The 12,338-nt window shown below is 40.4% G+C and overlaps 1 protein-coding gene across 7 annotated transcripts in view; it reads left to right on the top strand.

Annotated features, from left to right (window-relative positions):
• The window catches only part of LOC128022660 (E3 ubiquitin-protein ligase DTX3L-like), a 30,749-nt gene that overhangs the window by 5,445 nt on the left and 12,966 nt on the right, over positions 1–12,338 (top strand). For 2 of the 7 annotated variants that reach the window (XM_052610419.1, XM_052610417.1), the window contains exons 3-5: positions 9,792–9,854; positions 10,652–10,744; positions 11,429–11,497. The exons of 2 other annotated variants lie outside the window; for them this stretch is intronic. In XM_052610419.1, the coding sequence (XP_052466379.1) occupies positions 9,792–9,854; positions 10,652–10,744; positions 11,429–11,497 (225 nt within the window). The remainder of the gene's footprint in view (positions 1–9,791; positions 9,855–10,651; positions 10,745–11,428; positions 11,498–12,338) is intronic. 3 more of the 7 variants (XM_052610421.1, XM_052610420.1, XM_052610418.1) reach the window with 2 other exon arrangements.

Genomic DNA, 12,338 nt, shown 5'->3' with positions numbered 1-12,338 from the left:
ACGTACGCTCGTTGGATAATAAACTGGACTACATCCGATTATTACGCTCAACTCAGAGGACTGTAAGAGACTGTTGTGTTTTTGTGTTCACGGAAACATGGCTCAGCAACAGCGTTCCAGATGGCGCTATTCAGCTCGACCAGCTGACGTGCTATCGAGCGGACAGAGCTCTCGTCGCGGGAGGAAAAACACGCGGCGGCGGGCTTTGTGTTTACATCAATGACGCGTGGTGCCGCGATACTGTTGTGATCTGCAAACACTGCTCACCCCTGGTGGAGTTTATGATTATTAAGTGCCGGCCGTTCTATCTGCCGAGGGAATATACTGCTATACTGCTCATCTCAGTTTACATTCCCCCAAACAACAGCTGCAACAGGAACGACGCACTAAATGAACTGTACCAGCACATCAGTGAGCAGCAGACAGCACACCCCGATGCTTTTCTCATCATAGCTGGGGATTTCAACCATGCTGACCTTAAGAGTGTGTTTCCAAAAATACACCAGCACATCAACTTTCCAACACGAGGTAATAACATTTTGGACTTTGTTTACACCACACAGAGAGGAGCTTACAAAGCCCTCCCCCTCCCCCACCTCGGAGCTTCAGACCACATCACTGTTATGCTAATGCCTGCATACAGACCGCTCATTAAAGTCGCCAAACCAGTTTACAAACAGATTAAAGTGTGGCCAGAAGGATCCTCAGATGTTCTTCAGGACTGCTTCAACACAACTGACTGGGACATGTTTAAACAGGCTGCCACATGCAATAACACCACTGACCTCCAGGAGTACTCAGAGACTGTTACTGCCTACATCAATAAGTGTATTGATGATGTAACGGTCACAAAAACCATCACTGTCCGGGCCAACCAAAAGCCATGGATGACAGGGGAGGTCTACAGACTCCTGAAGACACGGAATGCTGCCTTCAGAGCTGGAGATGAGGTGGGCCTGAGAACAGCTAGGGCCAACCTGTCCCGTGGCATCAGAGAGGCTAAGAGACAGCACTCCAGGAGGATAGCTCATCAATTCAGCGACAGCAGAGACACTAGGAACCTGTGGCAGGGGATACAGACCATTACGGACTACAAGCCCCCACCACGGACCTGTGACAACAACATCTCTCTGCTGAACGAGCTGAACACCTTCTTCGCTCGCTTTGAGCAACAAAACAGCACCACTGCACAGAAGACTCCACCTCCTCCCGGCGACCAGGTGATGACGCTGACCCCAGACAGCGTGAGGAGATCCTTCAGCAGGATCAATGCACGCAAAGCTCCGGGTCCTGACAACATCCCTGGGCGTGTACTGAGAGACTGTGCAGCAGAACTCACTGATGTCTTCACAGACATTTTCAACATATCACTGAGTCAGGCTGTTGTTCCCACATGCTTTAAAACCACTACCATCATCCCAGTCCCAAAGAAGCCATCTCCATCCTGCTTCAATGACTACCGTCCTGTTGCACTTACTCCCATCCTCATGAAGTGCTTTGAACGGCTAGTCATGCACCAAATCAAGTCTGTCCTCCCCCCCTCCCTCCCTCCCTCCCTGGACCCCTTCCAGTTTGCATATCGGTCCAACCGGTCGACCGATGATGCCATCTCCACTGCCGTCCACTCAGCACTCACCCATCTGGACAAAAAGGACTCATATGTCAGAATGTTGTTCATAGACTTCAGTTCAGCATTCAACACGATCATCCCTCAACAGCTCATCTACAAACTGATTCAGCTGGGGCTCAACACTTCGCTGTGCAACTGGCTGTTGGACTTTCTGACTGGAAGACCTCAGGCAGTACGGGTCGGCAGTAACACATCCAGCACCATCACACTGAACACTGGGGCCCCCCAAGGATGTGTGCTGAGCCCCCTCCTCTTCACTCTGCTGACCCATGACTGCACTCCGTCACACAGCTCCAACCTCTTCATTAAGTTTGCGGATGACACGACTGTGGTGGGTCTCATTAGCAACAAAGATGAGACAAACTACAGGAGTGAGGTGAGCCGCCTGGCCAAGTGGTGCTGTGACAACAATCTGTCTCTGAATGTGGAGAAGACAAAGGAGATTGTTGTAGACTTCAGGAGAGCACACACTCAGCACGTTCCTCTGACCATCAACGGTGTGACTGTGGAGAGAGTGAGCAGCACCAAGTTCCTGGGTGTGCACATCACAGAGGACCTCTCCTGGACTGAAAACACTGCAGCACTGGCCAAGAAATCACAACAGCGTCTCTACTTCCTCCGCAAACTGAGGAGAGCCAGAGCCCCACCCCCCATCATGTACACCTTCTACAGAGGCACCATCGAGAGCATTCTGTCGAGCTGCATCACTGTGTGGTATGGCGCCTGCAACGCGTCCTGCCGAAAGACTCTGCAACGCATAGTGAGAGCAGCTGAGAAGATCATTGGTGTCTCTCTCCCCTCCCTCCAGGACATATATGGAACACGTCTCACCCGCAAAGCCCTCTGCATCACAGGTGATCCCACTCACCCATCACACAGCTTTTTCAGCCTGCTACCATCAGGGAGGAGACTGCGGAGTCTCCAGGCCAGGACCAGCAGACTGAAGGACAGCTTCATCCACCAGGCTGTCAGGAAGCTGAACTCCCTCCCGAACCTGCCCCCCCTCCCCTCTTCTTCCCCAGGCACCATTGAACTATGAACCCCCCCCTCCACACAGATTAATTATTATATGATGGCATGCACTAGTCACTTGTGCAAGCATTGTCCTGCTCACTACCTCATTCGGCATGGAACTGACGTCATTCCACTACCTCACCAGTCAGTTAAATAAAATAACTGCTCTTGGTCACCTGTCACTTTAATCAGACTTAATAAGATATTTTTAATAAGTGATTTTTTGCACTAAAAAATCTTTTAACTGCACTGTTGTTCACTTCATTGATTTGCACTATATCTGTCATTTGCCTTGCGCTGCTTTATTTAACTTTATTTTTAATTTTATTATATGTCTTTTTTTATATCATTCCCTTATTGTATAGCTGTTTCTACATTTTTATATTTGATCTAGTTATTTTTTTAGGCTTTAATGTAAATGTTAACTGTATGCACCGGGGTCTGAGAGTAACGCAATTTCGATTCTCTGTATGTATGTACTGTACATGTGGAAATTGACAATAAAGCAGACTTGAACTTGAACTTGAACTTAGGGGAGATTTAAGGGGGCTTTATCATACACCCATCTCAATGTAGCGTCAGGTGTGATGGAAGTGTAAAAATCCCTACATTTCATAATGGATAGTTATTGCATGTATTAGAATTTGGGTACCTATTTGCTCGAGCGGCTCTGTTTTCTCTCTGGTGATGTGTTCTGTCTGTGCGCTTGCAGATTCTTACATGTAAATCGCAAATCCACCATGCCATGAATGCAACTGCCTCTCAACTGGAATGGGAGATGAGACTCCGATCTCAGGTCCCGTTAAAATCAATGAAGCTCTCTAGACTACACAATGAATCTCTTATTTACATTGTGTTCACCCTCGATTACAATGAGAGGACTCGCAAGCGTGCAGAAGACATTTTGAGTGGTGAGTGAATTCTGACCAACTTGAATGCAAAGGCCAGTCGGAGGTGTTCAAGAAATCAACAAATGTTTGCAAATGGCTACATTGCTCAAAGCTACAAAAACATGTAAATGGAAACAGTTTACGCAGCCCAGAGTTTAAACACAAATAGTACGCACTGGAGAGGTTGCTAAATCTGTTCCAGCAATATTTTATTGTTACAGTTTAAACAAAGGGGTGTCCTGGTTTTTGTTTGAGAGTGTTTTTCAATGCATTAGAAAATGAACATTTGGCGTGAGTGTGTGAGTTAAAGTCACCACTACCAAACAAACCAAACGTGGGACAATTGCTAAGTATGTATGGGACAATGTGGAACATGTTACCAAGCAGGGTTCTAAATTAACTTTTTTGATCACCAGCCAATGTGGCTGGTTACTTTCTAAAGTTACCAGCCAATCAGAATTTCCACTAGCCATTTTTTTTTTTCCGGTAAAAATAAAAAATTATGAGTGCCACTGAATGCATTTTATCATTTTATTAACATTGTTGGCATGAAAAACACATATAAAGTACAAAGCATACAACAAAATATACACTGACTTAAATTTAAAATGATTAGTTCCCACCACGAAATTGCTTGTTTTGTTTTTTTTATTTTGCGTAACTTACATGCGGCAATCCTGACAAAGCACTACGACATTCTTGTGATCAAACACAAGCCATTCATGACCCGTCAGCCATTTGGCATTTAATTTTCTTTTCTTTGTTTCTCTGTCGATATCCTACGGAGCCCTGCACGTCACCTGTAGGAGGAAAAAAATAAATCCGTGGCGATGGTTTTGCAATCCGTCCCCTCAGTTTATAAACCGTACTCACGAATTCTTAAACTGTTACCTTGGTTTAACAAATCGTGCCCACGAATTTCCAATCCGTGCCCTCAGTTTTTGTTAACCGTACCCTCGGTTTTTGAATCCGTACCCACAAATTCATAATCCATGCGCACGCTTTCGCAATCCGTTCCCACGGATCTGTAAACCGTACTCACGGATTCATGCAGCAAGCTCCTGTTAACACACAGTTTTATTGAATATTATTATGTGGAATAGGTTTAATAATAATAAAGGAATAATCTTATAATATCGAACTGATTATTATTGTACAATAAACCTCACATTGTGACTAACTCTGGAGTAATTTTTTCCTCTGTTGTAAATTGTTTTGGATAAAATATTCTTATGCATAACCTGTATAACAATATATAATAAATGATAAAAATAAAGTTATTTTTATAATTTTAATTTGTAGGCTAAATAAATTAGTACAAGAAAATAATTCATGAATTGCTATATTTTTAAATAAACTTTGACAGTTTTGTTAATGCTTGTCTACAATTCTTTCTTAACATGCATGAAGACTTATTTTTCTGATTTTATTATACTAAGCTCCATCCACCCCACCTGCCGGAGTTAGATGCATGTTTCACTGTTAATGTTATTATTAAATAATGAGGCCGAAAATAACATTGCATTCAGTTAGAGAGAAAAGGAATGAAAACATAACCGGCATATTATTTGTTTTGTATTGCTTTTTACCCTTATTTTCTTTTTCTTTTTAGCGTTTATTTTTTTTGGTCATAAAACACAGACGGCTGTGTCTTATCCTATTGGTGATTAATGTAATAATCACTATTAAAATAAACGCTAAAAAGAAGACTATTTGTGAATGCTGATCGTGGACTCATTGGATACTATGAAAAATAATGTTTAAAGGGGGGGTGAAATGCTCGTTTTCACTCAATATCCTGTTAATCTTGAGTATCTATAGAGTAGAACTGCATCCTTCATAACTCCAAAAAGTCTTTAGTTTTATTATATTTATAAGAGAAAGATAGTCTGTACCGATTTTTCCCGGAAAAACACGAGCGCCTAGAGGCACGTCACGTGTGTGCGGAGCTAAAGAATCAAAAGCGCCAGTAGGCTTTTGCGTTTGGAAGCTGTGACACAGATCCAGAGGCTGAAATTTAACAAGAGCAGCATCAGCAAATGCGTCTCTATGTGTTATGTACTGAAACTGTATATATTTGCTTAGCGGTTTTGGAAAATGACTAAGTTCCACTTTATGTCGTCTTTTTTTTTTTTTTTTTTTTTTAAGCTGTACATGTGGAAAGTGAAGTTTGATGACAACATCGCATGTTGTTTACTTGATGTGCTTACGCGCTGATAGCTAAGTTAACAACACAGAGATATTTGAAGCAGTTTTACTCACCGCATGTGGTTCCAACACACAATCGTGACCCTTTTCCATCGGGACTGCATTATCCTTAAGAAATAAACGATGTGCAATCTGAAATGCAGGGAACAAACAAAAACACTTGCACAACTCCGTTGATGCTCTGTAAAAATAAACTCCATCCACTGGTCCTTTAATGCTGTTTCTCTTTTGGTAATCTGTGCAGGGTTGTCTTCCCCTGGCAACCAAAAACACACTTCTTTTGTGACTTTTCGCGACGCTCTCGCTCTGATCAGTGAAGTCTGTTGTGCTCTCAGTGCTCTGCTATACGGGAGCGCGCTCTTCCGGCAGAAGTGCCTTAGGACCCTTATAAGGAAATTCCGCTCCTACGTCACACAGAGCCATACTCGAAAAAAACTTTCCGAAACTTGTGACAAACCGGAAAAGGTTTTTTTGGAACAAAAATACTCCTTCAAACGTACAACTTAATTTTTGAAACTTTGTCCATGTTTAGCATGGGAATCCAACTCTTTAACAGTGTAAAAAACTCAGTATGCATGAAATAGCATTTCACCCCCCCTTTAATAAACAGAAATGAATCTGCCGGTGGGGGCGGAGCTACAAATGCGTGTCAGTTTACAAATACAAAAATCAGAGGGAACGGATTGTGAAAGTGTGCGCACGGATTATGAATTCGTGGGTACAGATTCAAAAACCGAGGGTACGGTTTACAAAATCTGAGCGCACGGATTGGGAATTCGTAGGCACGGTTTGTTAATCCTTGGGTACAATTTGTTAAACCGAGGGAACAGTTTATGAATTTGTGAGTACGGTTTATAAACTGAGGGGACGGATTGCAAAACCGTCCTCACAGATTGATTTTTTTTTCTCCTACAGGTGACGTACGGGGCTCTCCGTAATATCATCATCCCCTGCCTCGTTCCTCTTTTTCACCCCCAGAAATCTGTCCCAACCACCGCCACATTTAGTTTAATCTTAATTTTTTTCTTTAATAGCTAACTCCCTCCTCTTTCAGTCTATGCTCCCTGCTCTGGCTCCATTTGTTCTTTTTCCTTGTGTTTTCTGATGGACGCTATTCGTTTCCATGTTTTTTCGCGCTGGTTTGCAAACTGCGTGCAGCCAATGAGCATATGAAACGTCATCACGTAGCATTACAGCACAGTGTTCATGGGAAATGTATAGGAAGTGCTGCCAGGGGGATAAATGACCGAGAACAGAGCCTCATGTCATGCATCACCAGCCAAACTGGCTAGTAAGTTTTAATTAACACCCGCCAAAATGAATTTTAACCCGCATTTGGCGGGTTGGCGGGTGTTAATTTAGAACCCTGTTACCAAGGCTAAAGCATAACCTAAAACCGTTATATAATGTCTAATTTGATAAAAACATTTGTATTCTGCCTTTCAGCTTGTAAAGCTTTAGTCCCATCCATAAAAACACCATTACACCACAATGCAGCATAGCATGTCTTTATTTGACATGTTATTTAAATTCAACATCACTCAGTCCATTCAAGGCAGCAGGCATCATGCAGATAACTATTTTTGAAACTGTTCCGACCAAATCCAACCAAAATCCCACAAAATAAGTAATGAACAAATAAAATATAAACCGTGAAATTGTTTCATTGACAGTCTTTACATATATTAAACCAAAAAACTTTCATATTTTTAGAAATAATGTGAATTAAAATAACCACAGCAGGCAACAAGTTGATGAATTCTGTTCTCCTCCATGCATCACCAGAGAGCACACTTGGCTGAAACACAGGAATACAGCACCATACCAACCAAACATTACAATCATGCTAGAAGCTCACATTATTCTATTCTGTAAAGACACAGATATATTCTATATTTTAAAGAATTAATTATTTCCTTACTTGTTCTTGAATTTGTACTTTTTATTTGAATATGAAGCTTCCGTTAGCACCTAGACCTAGCCGTAGACTCTTTACAGCTGTATCCAAAGTGGTTAATGAAAATTCACCCTTTATAAGATCTACAGAGCACCGGTTTCATTGGCCAGTCCATGCCACCTCTGTCAGGGGAAAATACTCTCTTCATGAATGCATTGGTAAAAGGGATACTTAAGACTAAAGTAAGGATGCAATTGCAGTCAAATTTGGTGTATTTGTGCCTTTGAGTAATGTTGACCACTTCTTAGCAACAAGAACAGAGTGTTCTTCATACAGCACATCTATGTCCGGTTTTTCCTTTATCTGAAGGATTTCCACCTCATCACAAAGATGGGAGAACGTGAACTCTCCCTTCAGACCCAGAGGCTGCAATATTCTTCTGATAGCTGTTGTCTGAGAAGTCATACCAGTTGTCAAGGTAGCTGAGTTCAGACTTATAGAAACTGGAAAAATCCTGTCTGATTGCTTTTCTCATTATGTCTGTGAACTGTTGGAAGAGAGCAATGGTCACTACACCAAAAAATCCATCCACTTCTCACTGTTGAAGCTTTGTTCTGAGAGTGAGCATCACTTCATATAGCTCACAGACAGTGAATCTCCCGTTTCAGTCCATTATTGAGGAAGAACAAGTAGGCCTGTAACCCAAGAGGATGCCCCTCACTGTCTTGATCCTGTTTAAATCATTTCCATAGCATCTTTGGACAAGGTTACTCTCGCAGTTACAAAAAATAAGCCTTGATTGCAGAACTTTCATGTAGCCTTGAGACAACAGGCCATAAACTTAACCATCTTGTTGGCACGTGTCTCAGTAAAACCTGATAATCCTCCTCCACAAGTTTAAATGCATCTTTTAATTCTTCTGTGCACTTTATCAGCAGTGTATACAGAAATCATATTATCAAGTCCTAGCTCATTCTCTTTTTACTTATTCATTTGATTCCTTTTCTTGTTTGATTCACATGTGCTGTGACGCTTAACGTCACATACTCCTTCATGTGAAATAGAAAAGCTGCTTTTAGATAGACTGCAAAACTTTGGGTATCTCTTTATATCGGCCTCACCCAGATATATGTCCTAGCCCAGTCTTTACTAAAAGAACATTTTCACTTTTTGTTAGTACCTTGTAAAATAGCTTTTATTTTACCAAATTATAAGGAACATGGGCAAGTTTGTTTTCTTACAGGGAACACAGGGAATCACCCACTCTGCATTTTGATTTACAGCTGTCAAAAAAAAAAAAAAAAAAAAATCTGTTGTATTTGTATGAGTTGGGTTGCTACTTCTGACAAAGCGATGTCAAATATAGATGAAACTACACTGCAAAAAGAATAAATGAAACCAACAGAATAATGAAAATGTGGGACATTTTCTCAATATGCAATGTGCAGGTCAAGAAAATGCTGTGCGATACAAAGCAAAGCGGGAAGGGTGGTCTCCCTAGTGTGAGAACAGAGTCAGTTGCGTGAGTCTCATGCTGAATGAGTTGGCAGTCCTGATAGGGTAATGTGCCAAACAGAATGTCTTTATTTTTAAATGTAGCTTAATCCTGTTATTAAATTAAAATGATTAGAGCGTGTCAGCTAAAGGGGAAATTGGCTGTTATGCTCGAATACCAATCCAGCCCTGCCCCCTTCCTGTTTTGGATTTAACCCCTGTGATTCTTTCATTGAATGTTACCCAGTTCCATCTTTCACCATGACACAAAGAGAGTAATTAAACAGACTCAAGCCTTCTACAGAGACTGCGATTTTAGCAATCTTATAAGATCATTGCAAATCACACTGTGCAAAATGGATCTAATAAACTTGGGTACACATTTTTTGCAGACTATACAATGACACCTACTGATTCATAGGCTACGATGCAAGTTACTATTGAAGAATAAAACATTATCAGCATGTGCTAGTGGTAAACAAAAAGAGCATGAAAAATGAGTTTGGCACTTTTTTTTATTGGTGCTGGAAAAAAAAGAGCAAGCTGGTAATTTTTCTTTGTCAGTGCCAATCAAATAGTGAGAATAGTTGATGTTGGTTTGTAGCAAGTAAGAATAAATTATAATGCCTATTATTGTTTTTGTGTATAATAATATTAGGGAAGTCAGCAGTTAAGCAGTGGTGATCAACATCAGGATTTAACAAAGGGTTCTAGTAATCAGGTAAGTCACATCTAACGTTGCAACTAACATATTTTATCTGTCAGTCCAATCCAATCTAATGAGAAAACATAACTATTTTACGAGTTGTTGTTAGGACTGAATGGACTGAAGCTTGACCCCAGCCTCAGTCCATTCCTTGTGAAGTTCACTCAAATTCTTGATTTTGTTGACAATCCTCATAAGGCTGCTTTTCTTTTGGTTGGTTGTGCATCTTTTTCTTCCACACTTCTTCCATCCACTCAACTCTCTGTTAACATGCTTGAATACAGCACTCTGTGAACAGCTTCTTTGGCATTGAATGTTTGTGTCTTACCCTCCTTGAGAAGGGTGTCAATGATTGTCTTCTGGACAACTGTCAGATCAGCAGTCTTCCCCATGATTGTGGAGCCTAGTAAACCAAACTGAGAGACCATTGTGAAGGCTCAGGAAACCTTAGCGAGTGTTTTGAGTTGATTAGCTGATTGGCTTGTCATCATATTCTAATTTGTTGAGATGTGAATTGGTGGGTTTTTGTTAAATGTGAACCAAAATCATCACAATTAAAAGACCAAAGACTTAAACTACTTCAGTTTGTGTGCACTGAATTTATTTAATACTCAAGTTTCACAATTTGAGTTGAATTAGTGAAATAAATGAACTTTTCCATGACATTCTAATTTATTGAGAAGCACCCGACTGACATATTTATTTTACTTTTAATTAAATGTACTAAATTAAATTCAAATGGTGTATTATCCTCTTGCTGAATTGCTTGTAGCAAGAACAAGACATAATTGATTGTTCTTATATTAAAATAGGGAGCCATCTTGCCAAATCATCAGGCCCTACATTCATCAATCAATGGTGATCCTCATTTGATACAAGACAACATTCAACCTTCTAATGCTCAGGTGAGTACCAGTACCTTCACCCTGGTTTCACCGCGGGCTTCACCTCACTTCATAAGGTTCCCATTGGGAAATAATGGCGATTTACATGTGTGAAGTAAACGCAACATTTTTCAACTTTCTGCTAAGATATATGTGACTTTTTTGCAACGAAAATACAGGGATTATGAAATCATGCTACCTCCGCATATTTTGCTTCCTGAAATCAGCAATTTATGTGGCGAAAGTGCGGCGTATTTGAAAAAATGCGACCCCCCCATAAATATGCGGCCCTTGGCTGATTATGCATCGCATAATCGCATTTTTCTGGAGGGACTGACTATAGATGTTTGGACTTGAATGGAAAGTGTTCATTTATAAAGCATTTCTTTCTTTGTTGTCGTTAGCCAATGAAAACATTTTGAACAGTTCTTTTCTATAATGATTAAATAATATATACAAACAATATAAGTTATCAGACAATTTTATAATTTAGTTAACACATTAATTTAATTTTAGCTATGGGAACAGTTCATTCAGCAGTGTCATACACAGGGCCATCAGATTAAAATGATTGTGTATTGCATACATACACATTGTCAGTGTGATTCCAAAGGTTTCTCATCTGGCTGTTGAATGACTTGTTCACTTATTCACAACAAGAAATCAGTGATAGTATTTATATTAAAATATTGAACATTAATCCAGCAGGCCCCATCTTCATTAAGCAGTGCTGACCTTCAGATGATACAAAACAGACAGTCTGCATATGATCCAGTGAGTACCAGTCAGATCTACAACTGAAATACACAGTTTCACTTCATTTGATTTTTTTGGGACATTATTATTATTAGGTAGTACTGAAATACATGTGCCCATTTAGTTTTGTATTGAAATGACCTAGAGACAAAGCTGGGTTCTTTTAGGGACCAAGTGTTAATTTATGAATTCTTTCCTTGTTTGCTGCCATTGGCCACTGAAAGCATTTTGAATATATCCGGTCTAAAATGATTATGAGAATTAATGACCACAATGACTCATTAAAAAGTGAACGCAAAGAATTTGTTATCAAACTATTTTTTATCATGTTGGTCTCCAAATAATTATATTTTAGACATGCGTTAAAATAGTTTATTGCTCATGACTGACATAACATTCGATTATAAATTTTGATATATGTATTGTGTTATTATTGTATGGAAGGATCATCAGGACTTTTTTCAAAAGGAATTGCAAATTGTATTTCCAATTGTGTTTTTCATACATGGTTGCATGAATTGTCACATAATGCAAACTCAATTACAAATCTTGCATTACTGCTTGTGATTTCACTTTTGTGAACACACAGTGACTGCCAAATTTCAAATGGAAAAGAAAAGTCCATTTGCAACTGTCTTTCCTACATGTTATGAGCCCGTCATATTTACATAGCAATAGTAATCACCATGTCTGCTTGTGCTGGATGTGGGGACTGGAGCCCTTTTTTGGGTGGACTTGACTGAGGAACGGCCAGTGCACTTGATGGTGGGCTGTTTCTGACTCGGGGCCAGATGCTCTCTTCACCGGAGGAACTCTTCCCACCAGCTTAGTCCCATGGTGTCTGGGAGGTCCACGGGGC

The sequence above is a fragment of the Carassius gibelio genome, chromosome A11, assembly GCF_023724105.1.
Source record: "Carassius gibelio isolate Cgi1373 ecotype wild population from Czech Republic chromosome A11, carGib1.2-hapl.c, whole genome shotgun sequence".
Lineage (NCBI taxonomy): Eukaryota > Metazoa > Chordata > Actinopteri > Cypriniformes > Cyprinidae > Carassius > Carassius gibelio.
Note: the sequence above shows the minus strand (reverse complement) of the source record. Positions and strands in the feature narration are given on the sequence as shown.